We start from the raw sequence: 27,555 nt of genomic DNA on the forward strand, positions 1-27,555 counted from the left end.
GCATGACCGAAGAGTAACCCCCCTAAACGTGGCCAGAAGCGGCTCCCAACTCTTCGCCGAGAGCAGGTTGGAGGCTGGGTTTCAGAGAGCCTCCGGATTTGGGGTCCGTCGCCAGCCTCTCCTCCTGGATTGGGTTGCTTTTCATATTTTAAAAGAGGATTTTCTTATTACCTTTGAATACTCCTTTTGAGAAAATTTCTGGAGCAGCTCGGCGGGGAAGATTTTGGGGGAATCTTGTTTTAAGAAAATGAAAAAGCACCTACGGGGTATTTATTAATTTTTCTCGCGTTTTGGAATCACCCTGTGGAGGAGAGAGACAGCGATCAAGAGCCAGGAGCGAAGAGTGGAGAGGACCAGCAAGACGCACCAGGCCGAGCCACCTCCTTCCCGGCCGCCCCCTCCCCACTCCCCCGACACACACTCGTTTTGCTTGTTCGCCGGCGCGCGCAGCGCACACCCCCTGCGCCGGACCCGCACCTCGGCGGGCGCCACACACTTGCCAGCCTGAGCCGCGGCAGCCGCAGCGGGATGGAGGCGGCGCGCACCGAGCGCCCTGCAGGCTGGCCCGGGGCGCCTCTCGCCCGGACCGGGCTCCTGCTCCTGTCGACGTGGGTCCTGGCCGGCGCCGAGATCACTTGGGACACCGCGGGCGGTCCTGGGCGCCTAGCGGCTCTGGCTTCGCGGTCCCCGGCGCTGCCTCGTCTCTCACCGCTGGCAATGGCAAGCCAGTGGCCGGAGGAGCTGGCGACTGTGCGGAGAGGCGCCGCACTGGAGCGCCGGCCGGGACCAGAGCCGCTGCCCCAGCCGAGCAGTGGCAGCGGCGGAAAGAAGCACGGAGAAGCCGGAGGGCTGTCTCCAGCAAGCTCGCGGTGGGGACCGGGCATCTCGACTCCTGGCAAGCCTAGCGGCGTGAGGAGGAGTCGCCGGGCGCAGCCCCCTAGTGCCCTGGAACATGGGGATGCCCGGGCTACTGTCTTAGCCGATGGTTCCACAGGAAGCCGCCCTCTGGCCAAGGGTCTCCGGGAGGAGGTGAAGGCACCACGGACCGGGGGTTCCGCGGCCGAAGAGCTCCGGTTACCCAGCACCTCGTTCGCGCTTACCGGGGACTCGGCTCACAACCAAGCCATGGTGCACTGGTCGGGACACAACAGCAGCGTGAGTATCCACCAGGCTGCGGAGCTCACTGTCTCCCAACAGCAAAGGAAAATAGGGGTCGGGTGGCGGGGGGCGGGAAGGAGGGGCAGTTAGTTGCCCTAGGTTGAGGTGAAGGCAGGAGCAGGGGGCTCCTCGACTTTAACTCTGGTGCATCCCGCTTTCCCCACGCCCCCAACAGGTTAGCGGAGTTTGTTAAGCCTGTGGATTTGTTTACCGGAGACCCTAGGATTGGGGCTGTCTGGAGGGAAGAGGGGAAAAGAGGCGCCTTATCCGGATCAGTGATCACTTTCTCTTGTACTCGGCTTGGGGAGTCAGTTGTCCTGGCAGGTGTGCGTGTGCGCGTGAATTCTTGGGCGGGGAAGTATACTCGTGTGGGGAAAGAACCGCTGAACAGGACTGACTCCTGTGACTGCCCGGGGTTCCCCTCTCTCCTCCAACCACAGGAAAGAATCAGGAGATGGTGCCATTAGGACTACTCCTGCCCGCCCCGCTTAGGATGCTGCCCTGGGTCCCAGGCACACTTTGTCCTGTCTTAGCGGGAGGCTGGGCCAAGTTGGCCCAAGTCTGGGCCTTTCTTGACATCAGCTTTCCCTTTCAAAACCCAGGAAGCTGCCCTGCAAAGCTATAGGAGAGGCAGGGAAAACAAAGTTTAAAGTGTGAAGTGAAATTCAACACCCGTCCCGCACCCCTTGTTCTCACGCAAGCAGAAGCACATTAAGTCACTGAGCACATAGCCGCCCCTGCCGCTGCGGACTGCGACTGCAAACTCGCAGAGTCGAGTTGCGTCCCGCGGCTTTCTACGCGCCTCTCCACGTCTTTCTCTCGGCTGCCAGGTTACCCTGGGAAGCTGCTGTACCGACAGGTGGCGCCCTGGAGTGCACTCCGGCGGCTCCAGAGGCTCCGGGCGCTCGCGGCGGGCCTTAGGGCGCAGAATACAATCTACCCCGGCAGCTGCTGCAGCCCGCAGCACATGCCGGGAGGGGCTTCTACACCCCGCCCCCAGCTGGCCGCCAGCGCGAGCAGTCCAGCCCAGGAACTGTGGGGGACGGCTCCGACTATTTACCCCACTCCCCTGCTTGCCTTGGGCCCCACTTCAACCAATCCTGCAAAAACCCTTTCCTCCTCTCTGGCTTATAGCATCAGATCAGAACCGGGGCTCTGGGCAGAATCTGGAGGATGGTGGATGTCCGTACCTGCAGCTTTGGGGAACTCACTCAATGGGAAAGCACCGCCTCCACTCCCTTTGTATTTCTCTTCATGACTGACATTAAAGATTTCCCTAGGAAATTCTCACCTTATTTTAACAGTGCGGGGGGTGACTCACAGGAAAGCAAGAGTCCTTAGGGGCTCATCAACAATACCGAGCACAGATTTCCTGGTTCTTATAGACATACAGCACCAAGCAGGCAACCCAACCTGGGTTGGAAGCATTTGGGCAGAGCAGCTCCTCAGCAGTGCAGTGGGTGGCTTCATCTCAGAGCGGCTCCCCCCCACAGCTTCAGAGTGGACAACTCTGGGCTTAGGGGGTGGACATGTACGAGGGATAGGTGATTGAGGACTTGCAGGAGCTGGGAGGATTGTATGTGTGTGTGGCAGGGGGAGGTGGAGAAAGACAGAGCGACATGTAATTTCTGACAGCAGGGTTTGTGACTCTCAACTTCTCTTGGTTTGAGAATGAGCAATCACGTGTGTGTGCATTATTTTGTTCGTGTTCTTACTCCGTGAGGAGGATGGATTGCATTTGTGGAAGCAAATGTATCCCTAGGAGGAGAAGGAGGAGGTGATGTCCTTTGATTTTAGCGTGCCACGCTGGGACGATATAAATTCACTCTGACGAAAGAGTTCTCTTAGATTTCTGTTTTTAAGGATCATTTCTGTGTGTTGACAAATTCCCTGAAGATGGGACGTTACAACATGCTTTCTGCAGATAGTAGTTACTTGTGCATGACCTTCTCTGACTGTCTTCAAGGCAGTTGTCCAGCAGAGGAAGTGAGGGGGCAAGTCTAGCCCTATACCCTCCTGGGAAATGGCTCTCCAGTTAAAAAGGCGGGATCAAAGGGCCTGAGGAGCGGACCAGTTGGCCTTAGAGTTCTTAGTGACAGCGATGAGATTTGGGCAGTCCAGGAATAGCCCCCTCGGGGGTTCATTGGTTGTCCTCCTGGCCAGACTTACTGTCTGAGCAAAGGACATGGCAGCACAGGTGAGTGCGGGGACTCCATGTGTCTCCTCTCTCTGCTGCAGAGAGGGACTGCCTCTTTAGACCATGCTTCACAGGCAATTCCAGTGGAAAAGGCTTCCTCAAGGGTCAGTCTGTTTTGCCCTGAGGCAGATGGGCAAACACACTCACCCAGCCCTGCCTCTGGGAGACTTTAAGGAAGCAACCCCTGGCGGGGGGAGTAGCTAGAAAACCAATCTCTGCAACATCACCCAGTCAGTTTCTTTCTTTCTTTTTTAAAATCTTATCAATTTCTTTCTCCCCTCCTTCTTTCCTGAGGTCAGCAAAAGAAGGTGCTGTTAGGAAAAAAAAAAAAAAGCCAGGGTGAGGAGTGATGGAGAGGATGTTCCTTCTGGAAGGTCCCTTCATCATTGGTTGGAGAAGTCCTCAGGCAGAGAACATGGATCCTTGTTTCAAGCTCTTTTGGCATGAAAAGAAAATTCCATCTTCCCTTCTGACTTGAGTGTTAACTATGTCCTTCTGCAGGAAGGCCACCACTCTAATGCTTAACACATTGTGGGGCTTGCTGCTCTTCCTCAACTGCCTCTGGTGGACCACATTCCTCCTGTGAGTTCCTTTTGGAGGAGAGTTTCCAGTTACTCCATAGATCTGAAAATTGAACTCTACTCTGGCCATTTGTGGTCATGCATGAGGAGATGGGGCTTCCCAGGTGGCTCAATGAGGAAGGAATTTTCCTGCAATGCAGGAAACGCAGGAGATGTGGGTTCAGTCCTTGGGTTGGGAAGGTCCGCTGGAGGAGGGCATGGCAACCCACTCCAATATCCTTGCCTGGAGAATCCCATGGACAGAGGAGCCTGGTGGGCTACAGTCCACAGGGCTGCAGAGAGTCAGACAAGACTGAAGCAATCGAGCACATGTGCACGCTCACGAGGAGATGGATGTGCAAGTGAAGGATCTCCACCCCCTTCCCCACGTGCCCAGCATGTGCCCAGGGGTTGAGAGTCTCATTCCAGGCTTGAGTCACATATTCACTTTGGTCCCAGGAGGGGCTGGCATGACTTGGTGGGCAACAGAGGAAGTGCCCAGCAGGTTTGAGTCAGGAGGAGATGGAGTCTGGGTTCCCCTCTGCCCTTTCTTGCTCTGTCATTTTATTTCGGGGGTGGGGGGGAAAGGAGAGTGCAGTTGGGCTTGAAGCCTGTACTCTGGAAGAGTGATTTGCCTTTCTCTTTGGTTGTCTCCAGCTGGGATTCTGGTGATTAATGGGCTAGAAAGTGTTTCACAAACACCCAGAGGGAGTCCAGACCCTGTGGCTTACAGGGATACAGAAAATCACATCAGCCTGCTCTTTTCTTTCGAAAGAAGAAATATGCCTTCCTGCTTGGTTAGTGAGTTGGCAAATGACTCTGGAGAGAGGGAGGCTGTGAAGATAACAGCCCACTTTCCAGGCCCCCTGAGCATTATGAAGCCTTGATGGGGGAATCCCTCGTGTGTTCACGGTGCTGGGATGCGAAAATGCTGCCTCCTCCTATAGGTTGATCCCCATGCCTTTCCTGCGGTTCACTGTGCTGCCCCTGCAGTGTGCCTGGTTGGGATGCCTTGCCAGATAGTCTTTAATTCGTGTGCCCAACGCTGCACCTTGGTGAAGAGAAACGGGAAGATGCTGATAACTGGAGGTCCCTATCCTGCCCTGAGCACAGCAGCAGGTGGAACACCCAGATGCTCCCAGGCATGGTTTCATGCTCTTAACTAATTCAGCTGGACAACGTTCTAAAATATTTACTCCTAATGTGCAAAATAGTGACAGATTTGATCAGATTAATTGTGTCTCACTCACTGGAGCATCTAATTGTGGCTCCCAAACAGATTTTTCAAATAGCTTTTGGCTGGGATGTCTAGCCTTCTCATCCCCACTCACTGTACCCGTGTCACAATATCTTAATGCATTTTGTCTTCTCAGAGGCTTAATAAAGAAGCCTGCCACTGGAGCCATTCTTCAGGGGTTTGCCAAAAAGAATCTGTTTTTAATTAATATTACAAGGGAAGCCATCTCAGTGGAGACAGAGCTGGGAAATGTTGTGGGACATAGCAGCACTAATTGCTCCCGGTCACTCACTGTCAGCCTGGGGATGGGAGGCGGGGAGTGGAGTGGCCACACACAGGCTGTTTGTCTGCTCTGCATTTTCTCTGATAGCCCAGTTGGTTGGTTACAGGCCGTGATTTGCTTCTCAGATCCTGCAGTGATTTCCAAGGTGAGCAGAAGTTGCAAACTCCTTAATTGGGAGGCCTGATTTAATGATTTCAGAAATGCAGCGGTTGGAACTCGCTTTGTAGTTGGCAGAGAAGGCACGCAGGAAGTGACTTCTCTGATTGTGTTGGATTTAAGGGGAGGGTATGGTGGCAAGAAGGCTCAGGGGGTAGAAGGGAGAAGTGCTTTTTCCTCGGGCAGGGTAAATCTCTTACTGTAATTGGGGGAACTTTGGAACTGGATGCTCTGTGGGCCCTGAATCATCCTACAGGACGCAGAGAGGTGTGACACAGCTGGATGCTGAAATAGGAGGTTGTGTCCGAAGGGTTTATCCAAGGCCAGGTACTCCAGGGCCTGGGGGCTTGATTTAACTGTTGATTTCCTGCTTCCTTTGAACTCTTGGCTCACTTGAAGTGTTAGTTGCTTAGTTGTGTCTGACTCTTTGTGATCCCATGGACTGTAGCCCACCAGGTTCCTCCATCCTTGGGATTTTCTAAACAAGATTACTGGATTGGGTTGCCATTTTCTTCTCCAGGGGATCTTCCCGACCCAGGGGTCGAATCTGGGTCTCCCGCGTTGCAGGCAGACTTTACCATCTGAGCCACCAGGGAAGCTCCTGGCTGGCTTGAGACACTTCCCTATGAGGAGAAGATGTCAGAGGATTAATTTGCAGCAAGTTTGGGGGAAGAGGTCTTGTGAAGTTGGAAAGTGTAGCATGCCAGTGCCCGGAAGGCCACTTTGGGTAAGTATCATTGGTACTGTGGGATAGATGGCCTTCAGCTCACCTTGGTTATTCCTCTGGGTTACTGAAAGGTCTGGATGCTGCTCTGACTTTGTTGGTAGAGAGTGGAGACGAGAGAGTTCTGCCTTGTGTACAGTAGAGAAACTCAACTGGGTTTGACTAAGTCAGTGACCCAGTGGGTCCCAAGTCTCACTGAGCAGAGGCTACAAAGGAATTGGAAATCCTTGTCCCTTGGGATAGCAATAATTTTCTCAGGTTGTTCATATCTTGACAGCTGCTGTATCCAGGAGCATTTCACCCAGTAGGGATCCATTCTAGCTTGAGAGCCTTTAGCTTCTTGAATTTGAATTTCAAGTCCTTTAGCCTGGCATTCAAGGCCCCTCACGGCATATGTCCTGGCCTGCTTCTTCAGCTCTGTGTTTGACTGTTCCCTGATAGACCCCTTCACTCTAGCCAAGGCAGCCCCTTCATCGTCCCCATCCGCTTCTTCACTCCAAGCCTTTGCTCTGAGTGAGGGTCTTCTCCACTCAGGATACCCCTCTTCCTCTATGGAGACACATACATTACTTATGGTTCAGTTTAAGATCCAAACATGATTCTCTTTAGAACCTTTCCTAGAAGCATTTATTTTCCTGTTTATAGAATTTACAGATTGTACCACACTCTTGATTATATTTAGGTATCACTTGGTTATTTTATGAGTGTTTTGAAGGTGAGGGATGAGGGCTAAAATACTTGCTACAGCACCCCATGTCCCATACCTACTGTGAGCTCTGCTTTTTTCGTGTGTTCTTTGTGACATGTGGTCCAGTGCTTGGCACATAGCTCAGCCTGTACTTGCTGAACTGACCCTGGGAACTGGACAGTGCCCTAGGTGATCGGGGAGGACAGCTGACACTGTTTCTTAAAAGCGCTGAGTTTACACACTTGGTTTATTGTTTTATATATGACTTTTAACAGAAGATGTAGAGACATCTCTACCCCCACTTAATGAGAGGATGGAAATAGGTACTAGTCAACAATCCTGGCTTTTTCCTTATGTACTTGAGAGATCAGATGGACTCACATAAGATATTCAACCATTTGCCTAGTGTTCACTGGGTGTATGGTACGGTTCTGGGGACTGTGGGGTTGGTAGGACTGTGATGGAGAGACAAAGAAGGATAAGATGGCATTTGCCTCAAAGTCCTTCTAATATGCTTTGGGTATGAGGCTGCTCTTCTGTAAAGTTTAATAACACATGACAACAAGACAGATGCCACGGGGTGATGTGTGATTATTTGTCAAGTGATTGTTTCAGGCTGTGAACTCAGAGGAGGGGTGTCATTGTGAGAGATGCTGTGGACACCTTAGACCAACAGGATGTCAAGGCTGGATGTGCTCTTGGGAACGGTCTTCATCACATCATTCAGCAGAGAGATGAAGGGTATGAGGTTCAGACAGAAATGTGGCACCCTACAGTGTGGACTCTCTCCTGGTCTTTCTTTCTATAGCTGTCCTCTGCACACTCCTGCTTCTCTCCATTTTTGCTTTTACAGACCATTTTCTGTTATACTCACTCAAGTGAGGTAGGGTGCTGCCCATTTTATAGGTTGGATAGAGTGAGGCGTAGGATGAGCACACACAAGGCTAGCCGGAAAGACTGAGGAATAGATTCCTCCCTCTTGCTCCCTGGCTGTATCCTGTGGCCACCCTGCCTACCCACCGCAGTGACTGCAGACAGTAAGTACCAGCTCCTTCCTGGGAAGTCTGTATCTTACTAACCATTGTTAATGGGGACCTCTTGTGAGACACCCCGTCATTTGAGTTAGTGAGTGAACCAAGTCTGGTTGCATCACCAGGAACATTTTGCTCGTTTGTTTTGATCAGTGTAGTTTGGGTTTAATTATTTATGGAGATGCTGTTCTTTATAGTATGCTAATAAATATGCTATAGTAAATTTCCAAAAAGTAATGGAGTCTGAGAACTTCAGGATTGCACAAGTAGCTTCTTGGTATGAACTCCTTGCTGGGGAGCAGAGGAAACCATCCCTACTAGGTTAGGGTGAGAGGACTCGGAGCACAGTAGGGCCAGCAGTTCAGGGCTGTTGGTGACCAAATCTGTGCCCATTGCTAAGCAGGGGCCTGGTACTTGACCTGTGCTGGAAGAAACCTACCTTAGGGGAAAAGCTGACCATAGTTATATAGGATCATCAAGGCTCCTGTTAGGTTGTAGGTTATTTAGCCTGGATATGACTGTGTGACTTGTGTGAATGCATACTTGAGAGTTTTCATCATGAATGCAATCAGGATTATACTTTTCAGGATATACTAGGAATAGAAGTAAACTAGGAGCAAGAAACACAGCCATGTAGGAAACAGGAGCATAAGTTCTGAAGCCAGATGTCTAGCTTTGAATCCTGTCTTTGTTTCTCTGTCTTTCTTGCTCTCTTTCTTGGGTTAAGTTTAATTCACTGTTTTAAAAATTAGTATAAAGCACAAATGCCATAAACATTAACAGTTAAAATTTCACCAAATGAAAAAAATACTATAGAATACACAGTTGCAAAAAGCTACACTAAGTTATTTTACAACTGTCTCAAGCTGCAAAAAGAATGGTGCTTTGTACCATTTATTAAATAAAAATTAAAAAAAAATAAAAAATAAAAATTCATAAGTTCAGTTCAGTTCAGTTGCTCAGTCATGTCCGAATCTCCGCGACCCCATGAATCACAGCACGCCAGGCCTCCCTGTCCATCACCAACTCCCAGAGTTCACTCAAACTCATGTCCACAGAGTTGGTGATGCCATCCAGCCATCTCATTCTTGGTCATCCCCTTCTCCTCCCGCCCCCAACCTTTCCTAGCATCAGAGTCTTTTCCAATGAGTCAACTCGTCGCATGAGGTGGCCAAAGTACTGCAGTTTCAGCTTTACCATCAGTCCTTCCAATGAACACCCAGGATTGATCTCCTTTAGAATGGACTGGTTGGATCTCCCTGCAGTCCAAGGGACTCTCAAGAGTCTTCTCCAACACCACAGTTCAAAAGCATCAGTTCTTCGGCAATCAGCTTTCCTCACAGTCCAACTCTCACATCCATACATGACCACGGGAAAAACCATAGCCTTGACTAGACGGACCTTGGTTGGCAAAGTAATGTCTCTGCTTTTTAATACACTATCAAGGTTGGTCATAACTTTCCTTCCAACGGGTAAGTGTCTTTTAATTTCATGGCTGCAATCAGCATCTGTAGTGATTGATAAATTATAGGTATACAATACAGTGATTCACAATTTTTAAAGGTTATTTTCCATTTGTAGTTATTATACAATATTGGCTATCTTCCCTGTGTTGTATAGTATTTCCTTATAGCTTATTTTATATCTAATAGCTTGTCTCTCTTAATCCCCTGCCCCTAGACTCCTCCTCCCACTTCCCTCTCCTTATTGGTAGCCATGAGTTTGTTCTCTGTATCTGTGAGTCTGGTTCTTTTCTGTTAGAGTTACTAGTTTGTTATATATTTTTAAATCCTATATAGAAGTGATGTCATACACTATTAGTCTTTCTCTGACTTATTTCGTTTAGCATAATGCCCTCTAAGTCCACCCATGTTGCTGCAAATGGCAAAATTTCATTCTTTTCTATGGCTGACCACTCCAGTGTTCTTGCCTGGAGAATCCCAGGGACGGGGGAGCCTGGTGGGCTGCTGTCTATGGGGTCGCACAGAGTCGGACACGACTGAAGCGACTTAGCAGCAGCAGCAGTATTCCATTTTGTATATACACATACAGATACACACCACCATCACATCTTCTTCATCCATTCATCTGCTGATGAACTTTTAGGTTGCTTCCACTTCTTAGCAATTGTAAATAGTGCTGCTATGAACATTGGAGTGCATATATCTTTTTGAGTTAATTTTTTGTTTTGTTTTGTTTTTGATATATGCCCGCGAGTGGAATTTTTGGGTCATAAGATGGTTCTATTTTTAGTTTTTTGAGAAACCTCCATGTTGTTTTCCGGAGTGGCTGAACCAATTTACATTCCCACCAAAAGTGTAAAAGGAGTCCCTTTTCTTCACATATTGCCAACATCTACTTCTATTCTTTTTGGTGATAGACCTTCTGATAGGTGCGAGGTGATAGCTCAGTGTGGTTTTGATTTGCATTTCCCTGATGATTAGCGGTGTTGAGCATCTTTTCATGTGCCCATTAGCCATCTGTCTGTCTTCTTTGAAGAAATGTCTGTTCAGTTCTGCCCATTTTTAAATTGGGCTGTCTACCTCTGTCTCTTAATAGCTGTGTGACGTTAGGCAAGTTGTCACCCTCTCTTGTCTATTTGTCAAATCCATAAAAGAAGTGATAAAATAGTAATTCTCACATTGGGCTATTTTAAGAATTAAATGAGATACTGTACTTAGCAAAGTGTTGACCGAAGCACCTGACCTGTAGTTAGTCCTCCAGATATTTAATTGGTTGAATTGTTATTCTTATATTGAATGGGGCTTTCTCTTCATTTTCAGAAGGAAACACGGAAGCGGAGAAAGGAGGTAGTTGTCCCGTTTCCCAGTGAGCTGATCCCTAAGCCTCGGCTAGAACCTAGTTCTCAGTGAGGCACTTGTTTCAACTGCCAGCCATAGTCCCTGTCCCGACTCAGACGAGTCTGTGTTATCTGCCTTCTGTGTCACACTGAAGGGGACAGTCACGGAGAGGGAGAGGGGGAAGTGTGACCGGACGTGGCTGCTTGAAGCTCATACTCAGGATTTTCTTAGAAATGATTAGAATCAGATGGGTAGGGTCAACTTAACGATTACACTGATAGATAACTATTAAGTAGAACATTTTTTCAGGGCTTTCATTGAGTGGAGTTCTGAGAAAGGCATCCAGAAAGATGAAGAGTAGCTTCTCTTGGCTTGGGCATCCGTGATTATACCTCACAGCTAATCATGGAAGACTTCTTGAAGGAAGTGAGTGAAACATGTAGCTTTAAGAAAAGAGGACACAGGGCTACTGGAACTGGCAGACAAGAAGAGTCTAGAGTGCAAAAGACTCATTTCATCCAAAGACTCATTCCATCAAGGGATGGACCCTGATGCTCTGGGTTTGTTCTTCCTCTCTGTCTCCTACCTCTGCTCTGTGCCTGGCGTGAGATGGGAACATCTGTGGCTGGAACTCATTGTAGAATATCTGTAGCTTCTTTCCCAGAATCATCATATTGGCCAAACCCGTGAATATTTTGTTGTGATCCACATGCATCCAGGTGCAGGCTTAAATTCCCTTTTTTGTCTGCACCCTGTGCAGCAGGAATGGGACCTGAGATCCCTACACAGACACTAGAGGGAGTGTTGCCCTGGGAAAGAAGTGAAAATAAGTAGACTGAAATAATAAAACAAATACTGCCTGAGGAATTGTTTCAAAGGAGTGAGGAAGAGCCGTAGTAGCCTGCGAGCTCATTGTGGGAGGGCTTGACCGTGGGTGAACATTTGATTAACAACCAAGGAGCTGAGTCCTGGGGGGCTGATCATTCAGTCCCTTCCTGCAGAAAGAAGGGCATGGGTGTTTGTAAAATGCATCCACTCTGCAGTCCATTCAACCCACAAATGACTCAACTAAAACTCTAGATACAAATTAATCCGGAAGTGACGCTCAGGCTTGGTTCCCCCGTCTCTGCTGCATTTCCTGACTTGGTGCCTCTCACTGTCTTGTGCACGGCGGTCAGTCAACAGAAGCTTACTGAGCTGAATGACATAAATAAGTTCTTAAATACGTAAAACTACCTGGGTAAAGAATGACTGTCTTGGGAATGGGGAAGAATCTGATTTCTTCTTGCTGCCTCCAGACACAGGATCTACTCCCTGGGGGGCATCACAGTTCTCTCTCCCTGGCTCTCAGGCCCCACATACCTGACTCAGTCCTCTCAAAGCCTTCTTGGCACCTATGGTGAGAGAGGCACTTTTTCTTCCAGATGGTTAGAATCAGGTTAAAGATCACACTGCTGCATAAGAAATGAACTTTTTCCTTTTAAAATCTGTTCTCAGTAGGAAATGGAGAACAATTACAGAGTTGAACATTTTTTTTTGCAGTCACTCAAGCTGCTGTATCTGAATGTGATTACACGTATGGAGGGAGCTCGTTGCGATTTGGAGGCCGTGGTACTGGAGATGCAGAGAATCTTGTGTTCTAGGCTGGTGGCAGGTAGAGGAAAGAATCTTTAGAGGCAAAAGAGTTGCTTACATCACTATGTTGCTTTCAATGTTATTCATGCTTGAAAGAAAACTTTTCACTGGAAGATTTCTCAAAACTCAGATTTTTTTTTTCCTCTTATGAGAAGGTACCCAAACTACAGTGATTCCAGGGAAGTCTCTGAACCTTAGTTTCACTGGCTGTAAAATGGGGATAATCCTGAAATTGTAGGGATGTTGTGAATCTTATAGGTAATACTGTGAAGGGGGTAGTGTAATAGGTATTACACTGGTTAAAGATGTTAGTTCTCATTATCACTTAGGCAGGAGATGGGGTGGATTGAGTGTCTGTCCTTTTGCAGCAGATCTGTTGGTACCCTGCTCTCTGCACCTGCCATTTGTCTGCAAATGGGACTGACTTCTGACTACCAGCACCAGGGACCGTGTGCTGCCTGGAGCTTCGATCACACAGGTGCAGGTTTGAAGCAGGGAGTTGATTTCCATCAAGAAGTAGGGAGCAGCCACCTGATAATGACTACTGGAAGTTGGTGGATAAATATCCCAGCTCCCTTTCCCTTTGGGGTAGGGTAACTCTGAAGCTTGTTTCCTACACTATCTTTCAGAAGCCCTCACTGGGATTAAGTGGCAGATGCCTAAAGTGGTAATTTGCTTGTCTTGTTGGCTACCTTCCCATGGCCCTCTGCTGTCTCTAGCTCAGTCAGTATTTCCTCGATCACCTCCCAAATAAGTTACATTTGACCCTTCAGTAAGGTGGGGGTTAGGGGAATGGCTCTCCGTGCAGTTTCAAATCTATGTATAACTTTACAGCTGGCCCTCCAGTATTCAAAGCTCATGTCTGTGGATTCAACCAAGCACACAGATCCTGTAGTACATGTTTGCTGAGAAAAATCCAAGTATAAGTGAACCCACACTGTTAAAACCTGTATTGTTCAAGGGTCAACTGTACTTGAACTCCAGGCTTTGTTTCAGAGTATGTTTCTGGAGGAAAGGGAACTAATACCTTTAGTTATTTCTGAGTGTTAGCCTGGGTCTTCAGTGAAACAGAACCAGTAGGATATACATCTCTCTCAAAGTAAATTTCTCAGATATATATATCTGAGAGATTTACTGTAAGGAATTGGCTGATACTGTCATGGAAGCTGAGGGTCCGCAGCCAGCATTAACAGCTGGAAATCCAGGAGAGATTTACTGATTTACTACTACTGATGCTATAGTTCCCATCTGAGTCCATATCTGAAGGCAGGAGGAGGCCAGTGTCCCAATTTAAAGACAGACAAGGAGATAGAATCTCTTCTTACTCAGCCTTTTTATTCTATTTAGGCCTAGAGGGGGTTGAATGAGGCCCGCCCATGCTGGGAGGGCAATCTGCTTTACTTAGTCTACCAATTCATATGCTGAGCTCCTCCAGGAACCCCTTCAGTTCAGTTCAGTTCAGTTGCTCAGTTGTGTCCGACTCTTTGCGACCCCATGGACTGTAGCACGCCAGGCCTCCCTGTCCATCACCAACTCCTGGAGTTCACTCAAACTCATGTCCACCGAGTCGGTGATGCCATCCAGCCATCTCATTCTCTGTCGTCCCCTTCTCCTCCTGCCCCCAATCCCTCCCAGCATCAGAGTCTTTTCAAATGAGTCCCCTTCACAGACACGTTCATATTTTGTTGTTGTTTTTGTTCAATTGCTCAGTCCTGTCTGACTTTTGGTGACCCCATGGACTGCAGCATGCCACACTTCCCTGTCCTTCACCATCTTCTGGAGCTTGCTCAAACTCATGTCCATTGAGTCAGTGATGCCATCCAACCACCTCCTGCTCTGTCGTCCCCTTCTCTTCCTGCTTTCAGTCTTTCCCAGCATCAGGATCTTTTCTAAGGAGTTGGCTCTTCACATCAGGTGGCCACATATTGGTGCTTCAGCTTCAGCCTCGGTTCTTCTAATGAATATTCAGGGTTGATTTCCTTTAGGATTGACTGGTTTGATCTTGCAGTCCAAGGGACTCTCAAGAGTTTTCTCCAACGCTATAGTTCAAAAGCATCAATTTTTTTATACTCAGCCTTTTTTATGGTCCAACTCTCACATCCATACTTGACTACTGAAAAAACCATAGCTTTGATTATATGGACTGTCAGTATATTGTTTGTCAGATATCTGGACACCCCATGGCACGGTCAGGTTGACACTTAAGATTATCCTCAGGTATTCCCTTACCCTTTTAAAGTTCTGCATCTGGCCCCACCATGGTACAGACTCGGTACCAAGTGGGAGATGGAGGCACTGAGAAAGTGTCTTCCTTTTGGGTTGGCTCCTTCCACAGGGAAGGAGCCCAGGTTATAGCGAGTGGCAAGAATATGGTGTGGGGGTTTGAGGAGGGGATGCATACCTCCAAATTAGCTTTCACTGTCACTTCTCAGAGCTGAGGAACCACACCCCACCCCAGGGCATAGGCTGCTGCTGCTTCTTTTTTTTTTAATAACAATGTTGTGATAGTTTCAGGTGGATAGTGAAGGGACTCAGCCATACATGCACCTGTGTGTCATGGACTTGTTCTTCATGATGTGTTGTTGTCGTTCAGTCTCTCAGTTGTGTCTGACTCTGTGACCTCGTGGACTGTAGCCTGCCAGGCTGGTCTCCCTCATATTTGGATCCATACCTGCTGGGGCATGATTTCTGGCCTGGGAATAAGATGTGATTCTTTTTTTCTTGGACTTTGTGAAGATTTTGGCAGGAAGCGGCTGAGCTTACAGTTGGTATCTCCCCATCTGAGATATCCTTAGTGTGGGGCATCTTGAGAGTCTGGAAAGAACACTGGCCTGGGAGTTGGGATGTGTAGCTGCCTTCTGGTTTACATTTACTCTTTTCTGCAAGTCACCTGTTTTTTAGGTGTAAGAGATTGAAGATCCTTCCAGGTGTAGTAGCTTATTTATCTGTGAATAAAACAAATTTTAATGGGTACATTAGTAAGGAAGGGGTCTAGAACTATGATTTTAAAAAATTGGAAGATGCTTTTTTTAAACATGTATAAATTTGGTCTTATCCAAAACAGATATACTTTCATTCATTCAATAACTTGTTTGCTTAGTGTGATGCTAATTAAGTTACTTGTTTATTCTGGGATCTGGTTTTCTTATCTATAAATGAAAGAGTTATGTAACTCTTGATGCAGACCCATATCACCACTAGCTAGATGTAGTATCAGGTCAGTCATTTCTTTATGTGTGAAATGGGGACAATGCTATTTGCTCTGCTTATGTCACAGTTAAATAATGAGCTACTGCAGCCTTTTGAAAAGAGTACTTTTCAAAGCGCTGTTAACAGGGGCAATGTGATCTCATGGTGTTAGTTCACGTCACCTCTCCTTCGTTCTTTGAGTAGCTGGAGGTCCTTATGCAGCAAATTTGAAATCACACATTTCTTTTGCTTTCTCCCATATCTCCCAGCACAAATGAAACACTTTCATTAGCATGCATACCATGCTGCTAAAAAAAGCAAAAACAAAAACCTTGAGATTCTTATTCCAGGCATGATGTACAATTTACTTCAAGTCACATCTGATATCATAAAATTCTCAGATAGGAGTGTAATTTGATGTCTTTTAAAAAAACAGCATTTGTTCCAGGACTTGACCTGTATTGAATGCTTTATACCTTTCAGATAATATGAAGTGTTTGGGAGACCATCTACTATATGCCTAGTGATGCAGGATGTACAGAAAAGTGTATGACGCTGACTGGATACCCCAAAAGTTTATGGTCTTGTGTGTGGGACTCACATATTAGACAAATATTGCAAAGAAATATGTGAGATCATGTAAAATATGTGCTAAATATGAACATTCTTAAGAAATACACTGAATGTAATCAAGACCGCAGTAAATGGAAACTCATAAAATGTTTAAAATATTATGATTGTTTTATTATCTACAAAAAAGTTCAGTAGCATGATTAGAAATAGATGTAATCCTAATAACTAAATCTGTGTCACTCAATGAGAATGTTCCTCATAGGAAGACAAAAGAAGCATCTATTTTTTCACCCTGGTACTAAGATAGTCCAGCTTCTTAATTGTATCATTAATGGATATTCTAATTTGTACTGATTTCTTTCAAGGCTTGCCTCCTTGTTGTCATCTTGATATTTCTATTTATTTCTACTCCTGGATTGGTGCCTCTGTTTCTTGAATTCCATTCCTCGTTTTTTTGGATTGCATTCCATTTTTCTGTGGTAGATCTTCAAGTGTTCTTTCTCAGAGAATGCAGAAGAATGTCCTGACTTGTTCCTGTGTCTTGACATAAATATTACTAGGTTATTTTAACTCTCAAATGATCCCACCTTGGATGGTATGTTATATAGTCACCCAGTGCTTGAGTGATACTTTTATTTTCATTGTTGATATGTCTAAAATTCATTTTTATCTCACATGGCTTTGATGGCTCATCTGGACATAGAAATGTAAGGTCAAAAAAATTCCCCCTGGGTCTTTGACATTCTTCGAGTACTTGCTGATTCTGCATAGTTTGCTGTTTTTGGATGATGTGTGTTTTCCCCCTCAGGGAACTGGTGAGCATGGGGAAAGGGGATGCCTAACATGGGACATCATGGCTTTGTTCCTATTATTGAGGCCCAACGCTTTAAGGGAACCTCGTGCATTAAAACCACATTTATACAAAATCAGCAGTGTGGTGTGGGGAAATTAAATACTCTCTGAAGCAATTTGCCATAGACACACTATCTGAATATCTTTAATATATAGCACAACCAGATGAGGTAGTCTTCAGTTCAGTTCAGTTGCTCAGTTGTGTTCGACTCTTTGCAACTGCATGGACTGCAGCACGCCAGGCCTCCCTGTCCATCACCAACTCCCGGAGTTTACTCAGACTCATGTCCGTTGAGTTGGTGATGCCATCCAACCATCTCATCCTCTGTCATCCCCTTCTCCTGCCTTCAATCTTTCCCAGCATGAGCCTTTTCAAATGAGTCAGTTCTTTGCATCAGGTGGTCAAAGGATTGGAATTTCAGATTCAGCATCAGTCCTTCCAATGAATATTCAGTAGTAGTATATATTCAGATATATATCAGCCAATATTCCTTTAGGATGGACTGGTTGGATCTCCCTGCTGTCCAAGGGATTCTCAAGAATCCTCTCCTACAGCACAGTTCAAAACCATCAATTCTTCAGTGCTCAGCTTTATTTATAGTCCAACTCTCATATCCATACATGACTACTGGAAAAACCATAGCTTTGACTAGATGGACCTTTGTTGGCAAAGTAATGTCTGTGCTTTTTAACATGCTGTCTAGGTTGGTCATAACTTTTCTTCCAAGGAGCAAATGTCTTTTAATTTCATGGCTGCAGTAACCATCTGCAGCCATCTTTTATTTTAAAATAATTAAAATAGCTTTAAGAAATGTTGTTGATATTCAACAGATATTTGTGGTGTGCCGTCTATGTGCCAGGTGCTGCTGGGCTCTGAGTACATAATGCTGAGCTCTGAAGGAGAGGTTCATGATACTGTCAGAGGTTCACCAAGGATGTTTACCTGGGAGAGGGCAGAGAGGCAGAAGCAGATGAGTACAATTAGTTAGCTGAAGAGGAATGGGCAGAGTGTCTTGGATACCCAGCTTCTGTGGCATGAAGGACTGGGGTTTCTGAAAGGAACAGAAAGAAGGACAGAGTGACTGGAGCAGAGGCTTTGTGGGCTAGGGGCTGGTGGGAGATGAATCAAGATAGACAGGCATGGGTTGGACCAAGAAAGGCGATATGGGCTCAGTGGAAGGAGTTTATTCTTTATCCTAAGAGCAAAGGGGTAAGCCTTGGGAATGTTCAAAGTAGGAGAGTCATATAATTAAATTTGACCACCCTGTGGGTTGGGTTTCCCAGGTGGTTCAAGTGGTAAAGAATCTGCCTACCAGTGCAGGAGATACAGCTGGGAGATGCAGATTCATCCCTGGGTCATAAAGATACCTTGGAGGAGGAAATGGCAACCCACTTCAGTATTCTTTCTTGGAAGATCACATGGACAGAGGGGCCTGGCAGGCTACTGTCCATGGGGATGCAAAGAGTAGGACATGTCTTACCAACTGACTGACTGACTGATGGGTTGGAGGGAGAAAAGTCTGGATTCGAGGAGACCAGAGTGTTGCAATGCCTAAAGAGGATGGTGGCTTGGGTGGTGGCAGTGTAAGTGGTGAGAAGAAACCAACTGGAGAACTATTTAGCAGGCGTGCTTGGTTGTGTTGTTGGCTTCTCTCTCTAATTCTTCACTCTTTCTCTAAGTCCCTTAGTATTGGGCTTTTGCAATGCCCTTTCTCTATGGGTGGGACTTTCTTCCTTATCTCCTAACCTTGAGTTTGGCCTTGTGACTTGCTTTGGCCAATAAAAGTACTGGTAGTTCTAAGCTTAGTTATCAGAAGGCATTGGGTATCTACCTGCTGTCTTGCACCTCTGCAGTAGCCATGAGAAAAACATGCCCAGGTTGGCCCACCAGTCCGGGGTAGAGAACGGGAGACAAGTCGTCTGTAGCTACTTCCATCCAAGCCCAGCCCAGCCATGGGCAGCAAGACTGTGCAGCCAAGCCCCAGCTTCCTGTTGTGAGAATAAATGATTGATATTTATTTTTTGAAAAAGACTGAGATTTGAGTGATTTGTTCTGCAGCACTTTTGCAGCAAAAGTTGATACAGCAGATAAAATCAAGAACTTGAAAGACCGGATGCAGCAAACGTGGGACCATGACTGCAGTGCAAAGGGAGGCTCACTTGTATTTCAAGATCATGAGCCTCATACATGTTCAAGGCTATACTTAAGTGTGTGTCTTTTTGGTGGTTTCCTGCCACTCACCTCTCTTTATAGTTCGTGGCTTCTTTTCCTGGAGCTGAATGAAGTAGGTCAGATTCATGGTTCAAAAGAATTCATCTCCCACTCTTTTTCTTCCTCCTTTCTCACTCTCTTTCCAACAGCTTGACCAGATTCCAGCAGAGTGTGTGAGCTGAGCAGTCCTCAGGTCCTTCCAAGAGGGCTTTCCAGCCTTGACACTCAGTGTATTCTTGATAGAGTCAAAGTCAATTTCTCCTCTAGCCAGACAGATGGGGTTTCACTTAAACAGGGGAGTAATGTGGGGCCAGGGATTTTCTTGGTCTTGATGGATTATTTAAAATACATTCTGATAAAATATTTAGCTTTTAAACAACAAATTTAATACAGGGAATTGTGTTTTATTTATTAATGGCAGTTGCAAGGAGATTGGTAGGAGTTGTACTAAAGTGCACTGTTGTGATTTTGCAAAGTATAGTAATTACTGTAATATTTTGTTGAATTATTAATACCTACTATGCCTGCAGGAACATATGCTTCTTCAGTCGAATGGATTTCAAGATTGCCTTTTCCCTCTTCTGGTTTTGTTTTGTGTTTTTCTTTCCTGTTTTTTTGCACACTTATGAATTTTTAAAGAAATGGAGTTGGGGGCAGAGCTGATGATGTTGTATGAAACACCACGTGACTGAACACAGGCAGGCAGTAGAGAAGCACTCTTGCTCCTTGACGATCCCCCGCCTCAGTCAGCCTCTTCACACTTTGGACTGAGGGATACTGAACGAATCATGTCTGGGATAAAATGCTTCTCAGTGGGCCTTTTCAGGAGTGGAGGTAAGGAGAGAAAACTGTGCGGAGGTCATGCATGTGTGCATGTGAGTGTTAATGCACACATGCCTCTAAACCGAGCTGATCTGACCTGGAGATGGAGTTGGCAGATTTTCAAGTGTATGTGTTGAAAGAGTACTAGCATCCTTCATTAGTTATTTCAACAACTATTACTTAGTGTCTATTGTGGCCTCAAAAGAGATTAATGGGGATGATGATGGTCATAGCTTAGTGGTTGTATGAACAGGCTCAGGCTGCAGAAGACTCTGGATCCAAGTACAGGGTACACTCAGGAGCATCCCTTTTGCTTGTGACTAAACTGGACCTGGAAAGCCAGTCTCTATATCACCTTCTACCAGCTTTATGAAATGGTCCGAGTCAGTCAACATGGAGACTTGTTTTCTCATCTGTGTAATAGTTGGAGGGATCAAAATGAAATCATATGTTTGAAAGGACATTATAAACTATACACTTCCAGACACGTGTGAGGGAGTGCTGTGGCTACCAAATCATAAGAAAAGTTGCTCATGCTTGAGATGTGACTTTAGAGGGCAGAAGAAAGGATTCTGTGCTCAATCTTTTTTTTATGGGGGGGCAGAAACTTGAGAATTCGAGTCATTCCTTTGGGTTAAACATTGTCCTCTCCAAGATTCTCTGAGAATATAAATAATTCAGAGGTCATATTTTAAAGCTAGAAAGAACACTTAATGATCTAACCATGTCCTTTTCCAGGTATGAAAAATATGGCTAAGAGAAACTGCAGAGTGTTTAAATTCACCAAGATAGTGGAAGAACCCATACTAATGTCTATCTATCTGATTCCTAATCCACTGATCTTTTTTGGCACTTTGATGTTCTTGTTTCCCATTAAGTTCTTAATACAGTCTTGGGCTTTTTTTTTCTCCCAGTAGGATGGAATGAATAAATTAGATGACTTCTGGGGAGACAGAAGCTGGGTGCTTTAGGTGGAAGAGTCATGTTTAGGTAGATGGACCTCACCTTGATACTTAGCTCCATCACTGACCAGCTGTGACTTTGGGTAGTTTCTTTTCTGAAACCAAGCTGTCTCTTTTATTTAGCTGAATTATAATCCTTATTTTGCACACCAATGTGGGGATTTGGTGAATTTGAAATGTTTGACAAGGTGTATGCTTGAAAATGGGGTGATTATTAGGTGATGAGAGGTCCTGAAGATTAGCTTGGTCTGCCTCCTGGTTGGGGCTTCCTGGGTTGCTCAGATGGTAAAGAATCCACCTATAGTGCAGGAGACCTGGGTTCAATCTCTGGGTCAGGAAGATCCCCTGGAGAAGGGATAGATATCCACTCCAGGATTCTTGCCTAGAGAATCCCGTGGATGGAAGAGCCTGTCAGACTATAATCTACGGGGTCACAAAAAGTAGGACACAACTGAGTGACTAACACTTTCACTTTCACCTCCTGGTAGATCTGACTCCTGAGAGCCGTTTTCGCCACTGTGAGGATGTGTATTTTAAGGGGAGGAGAAAGATGCCACTTCCCTTCCTCAGGGTTGGGGGAGGAGGGACTCATGAAATGCTCCAGCAGAGAAAAGCCCTGCACAGTGGGAAATGATCCTGTAATGGCTAGAGGGGTGAACTAAGACTCATCAATAGCCTTCTTTTTCTCTTTAATCTCAGATTCAACCCTATTTGAATTTCTCCTGAAGGGAGTGGCAATGGTAAGAGGGTAGAGGTAAGTGTCTTTAGAGAACAGCAGGTGACCCTGAGGATGAAACACTTGTGTCCACCTGCTGCACAGCTCTGTTTTGTGGAACTCTGTCTTACAGCCCCCTCTTCTTGTTTTAAATTTAAGTGGTTTCCTAAAAACAGGCTTTTAGAGAGAATTGATCCTGCTTTTAACAAGTCTATCCTAAATCCTTTGTGAATGGATAGGACTCATTGTTTCTTGTGAATTTTAGTATTTAAAGTGGGGTCACCCTATGGGTTAGCGCTTGAATAGAGGGTGAAATTTCCAGGGGCAGGAGGAGATTTCAAATGCCCCAGAAAGTGAAGTCGCTCAGTCATGTCCGACTCATTGCAACCCCATGGAGGAGCCTACCAGGCTCCTCCGTCCATGGAATTTTCCAGGCAAGAGTACTGGAGTGGGTTGCCATTTACTTCTCCAGGGGATCTTCCCGACCCAGAGACCCTGTCAACTCCCAGGCCTGGGGGCTGGACCAGTGTTTATTAAAGAGAAATAAGAAAAGAAAGTGATGCTGGGAAAAGCACCCTGGCTCTTACCCTCCCCTCTGCCCACCACTCTCCATGTTCCTCACTCTTCCTGCTCTGAGAGAACCCTCTGATACTAGTCCTTTATTCTTCCCTTCATTTTCCTGAGATATTTGCATTTTATTTGATTTTCCCCCAGCCTTTTGGAGGTATAATTGACAGATAAAGATTGTACACATTTAAGGTGGGCAGTGTAATGTTTTGATGCTCATGTGCATTGTGAAATGATTACAACAATCAAGCTAATGGACATACCCATCACTTCATATAGTTACTCTCTATTTGGTGAAGACATTAGGATCTATTCTACTAGCAAGTTTCAAGTATACACTACAGTATTGTTAACTATCCTCACCATGCTGTTCATCAGAACTCTTAACTGAAACTCTGTATTGTGGCCAACATCTCCCCGTTTATCCCACCTCCTAGCCCTCAACATGGAGAAGGCACTGGCAAGCCACTCCAGTACTCTTGCCTAGAAAATCCCATGGATGGAGGAACCTGGTAGGCTGCAGTCCATGGGGTCGCTAAGGGTCGGACACAACTGAGCAACTTCACTTTCACTTTTCACTTTCACACATTGGAGAAGGAAATGGCAACCCACTCCAGTGTTCTTGCCTGGAGAATCCCAGGGATGAGGGAGCCTGGTGGGCTTCTGTCATGGGGTCACAGAGAGTCGGACACGACTGAAGTGACTGAGCAGCAGCAGCAGCAGCCCTCAACAACTACCATTCTACCCTCTGCTTCTGTGAGTTTGACTTTCTGAGATTCCATGCATAAGACAGAGCATACGGTCTTTGCCTTTCTGCGCCTGCCTTATTTTACTTAGAAATAATGTCCTCCAGGTTGCAGATGGTAGGATTTACTTTTTTTTTTAAGGCTGAAAAATATTTTGTTATATATAAATACTGCATTTTCTTTATCCACTCATCAGTTGACAGACACTTAAATTGATTGTCTTCGCTGAATTCACTGAGCAATTGGGCTTCCCTGGTGGCTCAATGGTAAAGAATTTGCTTGCAATGCAGGAGTCTCAGGGGACGCAGGTTCAACCCCTGGGTTGGGAAGATCCCCTGGAGGAGGGCATGGCAACCCATTCTAGTATTCTTGCCAGGAGAATCCCACGGACAGAGGAGCCTGGCCGGCTACAGTCCGTAGGGTTGCAAAGAGTCAGGCATGACTGAAGCGACTTTGAATGCATGCATGCATCTGAGCAAGTGTTGAGACTTGCAGTTTGTTTCTCTCTTCTGCTTTCTCCTACCCCATCCCTAACTCTTCTCTTTCCTCTCCTCTCACTGCAGGGGCCAGTGGAGCTGAGAGATGGGCTCCGGCAGCTGCTGGCCACCCTCCCTCCTTGCCCTGGGTCTGTTCTCTTCCCACCAGCAGGACCCCTTGCCTGTGCTCTCCTCTCTTCTGTGAGCTCTGTGCAGGAGCGGCCTCTCCATCATTAAAGGAAGCAGTGGGGTTCTGCTGTAATTAAAGCAAGCCAACGGGAGGAAGCAAAGCTGAGCAGGGAAAAGCAGCCACCAACAAAACATCTCATTTTCCACACAAACTCCTCAACAACTGCCTTCTATCGGCTTTCATGGGAACCTGCTTCCTTTAAACACAGCATAAGGAAACCCCACTGGATGGTGTGGGAAAAAAGTTATCCTCAGGCTGCTAGAGTGGAGATTCAGTCCTTTCCCCCACTCTCTACCTGCAGAGCAAAACTGATCAAATGTTAGAGTCTAAGGAGACCTCAGAGGTTATTTAGTTCAACTTCTCCCCCAAGACTGGGGTTTCCTTCATCACCTGCTCCTCCTAAGGTAGCATCTCTGACACATTATTACCTGCCTCTCACTCTTCCCAGCTCCCTAAATTTGCTGGACCAAAGCAGAGGCAAAGATCGAAGGTACTTTACTAGCAGAAAACTGGCCACCCAAGCCTGTCGTCATTTATGGCACTGGCTCCGGAAGTGTCTAATTAATTCATTTATCCAATTAGCCCCTTGCTCTCTGAAATGCTTTTTCTTGGTTGCTGAGCAACTAGGATAGACTTTCAGCACATGCATGCTGCTGGTGAATGAACCATCAGTTTTTTCCTTCACCCTGGCACCCCCACTTTTCTTTCTCCTTTTATTTGTCTGATGCACAGTAATGAAGAACAACTCCACCAATCTCCAGTTTTCTCACCTTCCCCAGGCCTCTGGATATGCTTGCTGTCTGCCTTAACACATTTCTGAAGGTAATTTTTATGCCAGACGTTTGTCATGGACAAGGAGAGTGACAGAATATACAGGTACACAGAGATGTGTTTGCAAAATAATGAAATTAGCCCCGCTTACCCTAGACTAGAGGAGAGCTTAGCTGGTGCCTGGGACCGGGCCAAGGTTATGCTCAGAAGTGTTTGGGCAGAGTGGGGACTCTTTCTTCTGGTGATGTGGCATTAACAAGGGCAGTGGTTCCATTTGTCTTTATGGCATGCCCTTCCTGGGGAATTATCATCCATCTCCAGCCTACAGTGCATTGTGAGCACTAACCAGGAGGCAGGACTTTAAGAGAGACTGAAAGAGACAACATCCACCCTGGAGTGCAGCGCAATGCCTCGAGGAATCATCCTTGAAACATAACATGCTCTTGTTGCAGGATGTGGAAGTGCCACATGCTGCTTCAGTGAGTTAGAGTGTTAGAACTGGACTTTGAGTTGAGGCTTCCACCCTTTTCTGTCATTACAGATGAGAAAATTGGAGGATAAACCTCCCGGAGGATATACCATTTGCTCGGTGTCTCAGAACCAGAGTTTGGGGCTCCAGAGTCCCAGCCCTTCTCATTGGACTACCTTGCTCCTCTTTGATCTTATTAAGGGAACTTTGTCCATAAAATTAGTCACCAGAGTCACCAAAACTCGATTTTAAAAATCGACTTTTATTTTGAAGTTGGCAGTGAAGATTTGCAGAACTCAAGGGTCTTGGTTCCTGTTCCCCCATCCACCTGGGCATATGTCTATTGCAGAGGCTGGAACATGTTTTCATGCTCCAGGAATGGTTCTTGCCCTCAAGAGCCCCTGCTTGTAAGGGAGGAGATGGCAGTGAAGGAGGGAGGGACTCCTTCTTGGAAGGAAACATTCAGAAAGGAGGATCTAGGCTGTTTGACCAGAACCCAGATCTTATAGTTGCGGGGGCTGTGAGGGTAGGATGGGGGTGAGGGACATTCTTGGTCAAGAGGACAGCATTGGCCAAGCTTGGGAGGCATGAGAGATTATGTTTGGGGACTGGAGAGTGGCCTGGAATTGGGGCCCTCAGGCCACTTGACTTTCTCTGAGACAAGACAACTGGCTCGTTTCTGCCTTTACTGACATCTGGAAAGCATGGCCTCCTCCTATCCAGAATAATAAGAGCAGAGTTATCTGAACTACATGCATATGTGGGTATAGAAAAGCATATGTCAGGTTTCCTGGATGGATATGACTTCCCTTTGAATTTAATTCATAAATAATGATGAAGGTCATAAAAGTACATGCGCACGACACATGTATTTAGTTACTGCTGTGGACCGAACTTGCCAGGAGCAGAGCATTCAGAAGAACCAGCGGCCTAGAGAAGGAAAAGGGGACTCTGCAGTGGCTAAAGCACTGGCTCCCAGAACCTACTGTGGGACCAAGGGAAACCTTTTATTGAGAAGAGCCTGTTCCTTGGCACTTACAATTGTGTCAGTCACTCAATCTGTAATTTCAAGGGATACGCACAGAGGGACCTGGCCTTGACAATGAGCACCCTGACCAGGCCTTTCCAGTGCGACCAGTGCTTCTGTCCTTGCAAGTGTTGCTCATCTGGGTAAAGGTCTCCTTCCTCCAGCTGTGCAGACAAGACCGGGCTTACTTTTGTAGAACCTAGAGATGGCATTGCAGGATGCTCCTTTGAATAAAATCTCCTCTGAGAATTTTCTTAATAAGATGGCTTGAGTTCCTCTTAGAAATTAAGCTGACGTTGGCTGCTGTTTTTCTGGTGAGACTTTTTACTTTCAAAATGCATGCTGGGCTGACAATTACCATGGTCTGTCTTTGGAGCAGTCAGACTCACATGACAATCGAAGGCTCTGGCAGGGAAGAGTTGGTAGCTTTTTATTCAATAAACAGTGCAGTGGACTTTGGTGGATGCAGCCTCTGTGAGCTTGGGTCTTCCTAGACCAGAAGGTGGAGTCTTCGGTATTTGCTGCCTCTCGTTTGTTCCTTTTGTTTTCTTTGGCGAAACACGATTCTTGTCTTAGTGAGGTCTGTTAAATCCATTCTTTTCCAAATGGGGCTGCTATTGTGTGGAAGGGATTGGAACTTTCTCTCCCTCTGGTCGTCCCTTGCCATCCCTCGGGTGATTCGGTTTCCCATTTTCTGAGATGTGTCCACGGGCTTGTCCCCCACCCCCCCTTATATAAGGAGGCAGGGTGCATCTGGTGCCAGATTTCATTCAGCCCTGTAACAATCCCCCCTTTATGACATCACTGCTCATCACCATGGAGACAGTCCCGAGTCACAGAGACTGGATTGTAGCATCATAGCATCAGACAGGACGAGGGGGAGAGGAGAGGAGGGAATTGAGACTGTCTGGAGAGATGAAATTCCAATAAAATACCATGTGATGGCAGGATGTGGGATTTTTCTGTTTGGATTCTTGCACGGAAAGTCTAGCCATGGGTTGTCAGAATAAACCTCATCTAGGATAAGGAGGAAGAGCTGTTGTGGCGTGAGGACTCTGGACTCTTTGTTCTTGCTCAGTAACAGTTAGGTGAAGTTGATTAAATTTAATGAGTGTTCCGCTGTGTTTTATACGTATTTCTCATTTGAGCTTCACGAAATCTCCATGTCCTACTGGATCAGAGAGATGCAGTAACAGGACTCAGAGGACTTAACTGGAAAAGGCAGAGCTGAGAATTAGAGGCAGAAGTTGTGGTCTGTGCTCTCATGAAGCTGACAGTTTGTGTGTGTGTGTGCATATGTGCGTGTGTATGGGAGACAGTTATTAAGTAAATCAAACAGAAATAGTTAAAATTGTGCTACAGGTGACATGAATGCATGACGCTTCCGTGAGGAGGTTTTGGCGAGAGAGTGGAAACTGACTTATGGTCATGTATTATGAGATTTGGAAACAGGGTTCTGCATATAAGAGAAAGTGAAAGTCACTCAGTCAGGTCTGACTCTTTGTGACCCCATG

General features: G+C 46.3%; 1 protein-coding gene across 1 annotated transcript in view; it reads left to right on the forward strand.

Annotated features, from left to right (window-relative positions):
- The first annotated feature begins 528 nt into the window (after window positions 1-528).
- The window catches only part of SORCS3 (sortilin related VPS10 domain containing receptor 3), a 642,617-nt gene continuing 615,590 nt past the window's right edge, over window positions 529-27,555 (forward strand). The window contains exon 1 of the mRNA XM_055424699.2: window positions 529-1,155. Within this exon, the coding sequence (XP_055280674.2) occupies window positions 529-1,155 (627 nt within the window). The remainder of the gene's footprint in view (window positions 1,156-27,555) is intronic.

Source organism: Moschus berezovskii, chromosome 12 (assembly GCF_049115385.1).
Source record: "Moschus berezovskii isolate FMDL1 chromosome 12, NW_MosBer_1.0, whole genome shotgun sequence".
Classification (NCBI taxonomy): domain Eukaryota; kingdom Metazoa; phylum Chordata; class Mammalia; order Artiodactyla; family Moschidae; genus Moschus; species Moschus berezovskii.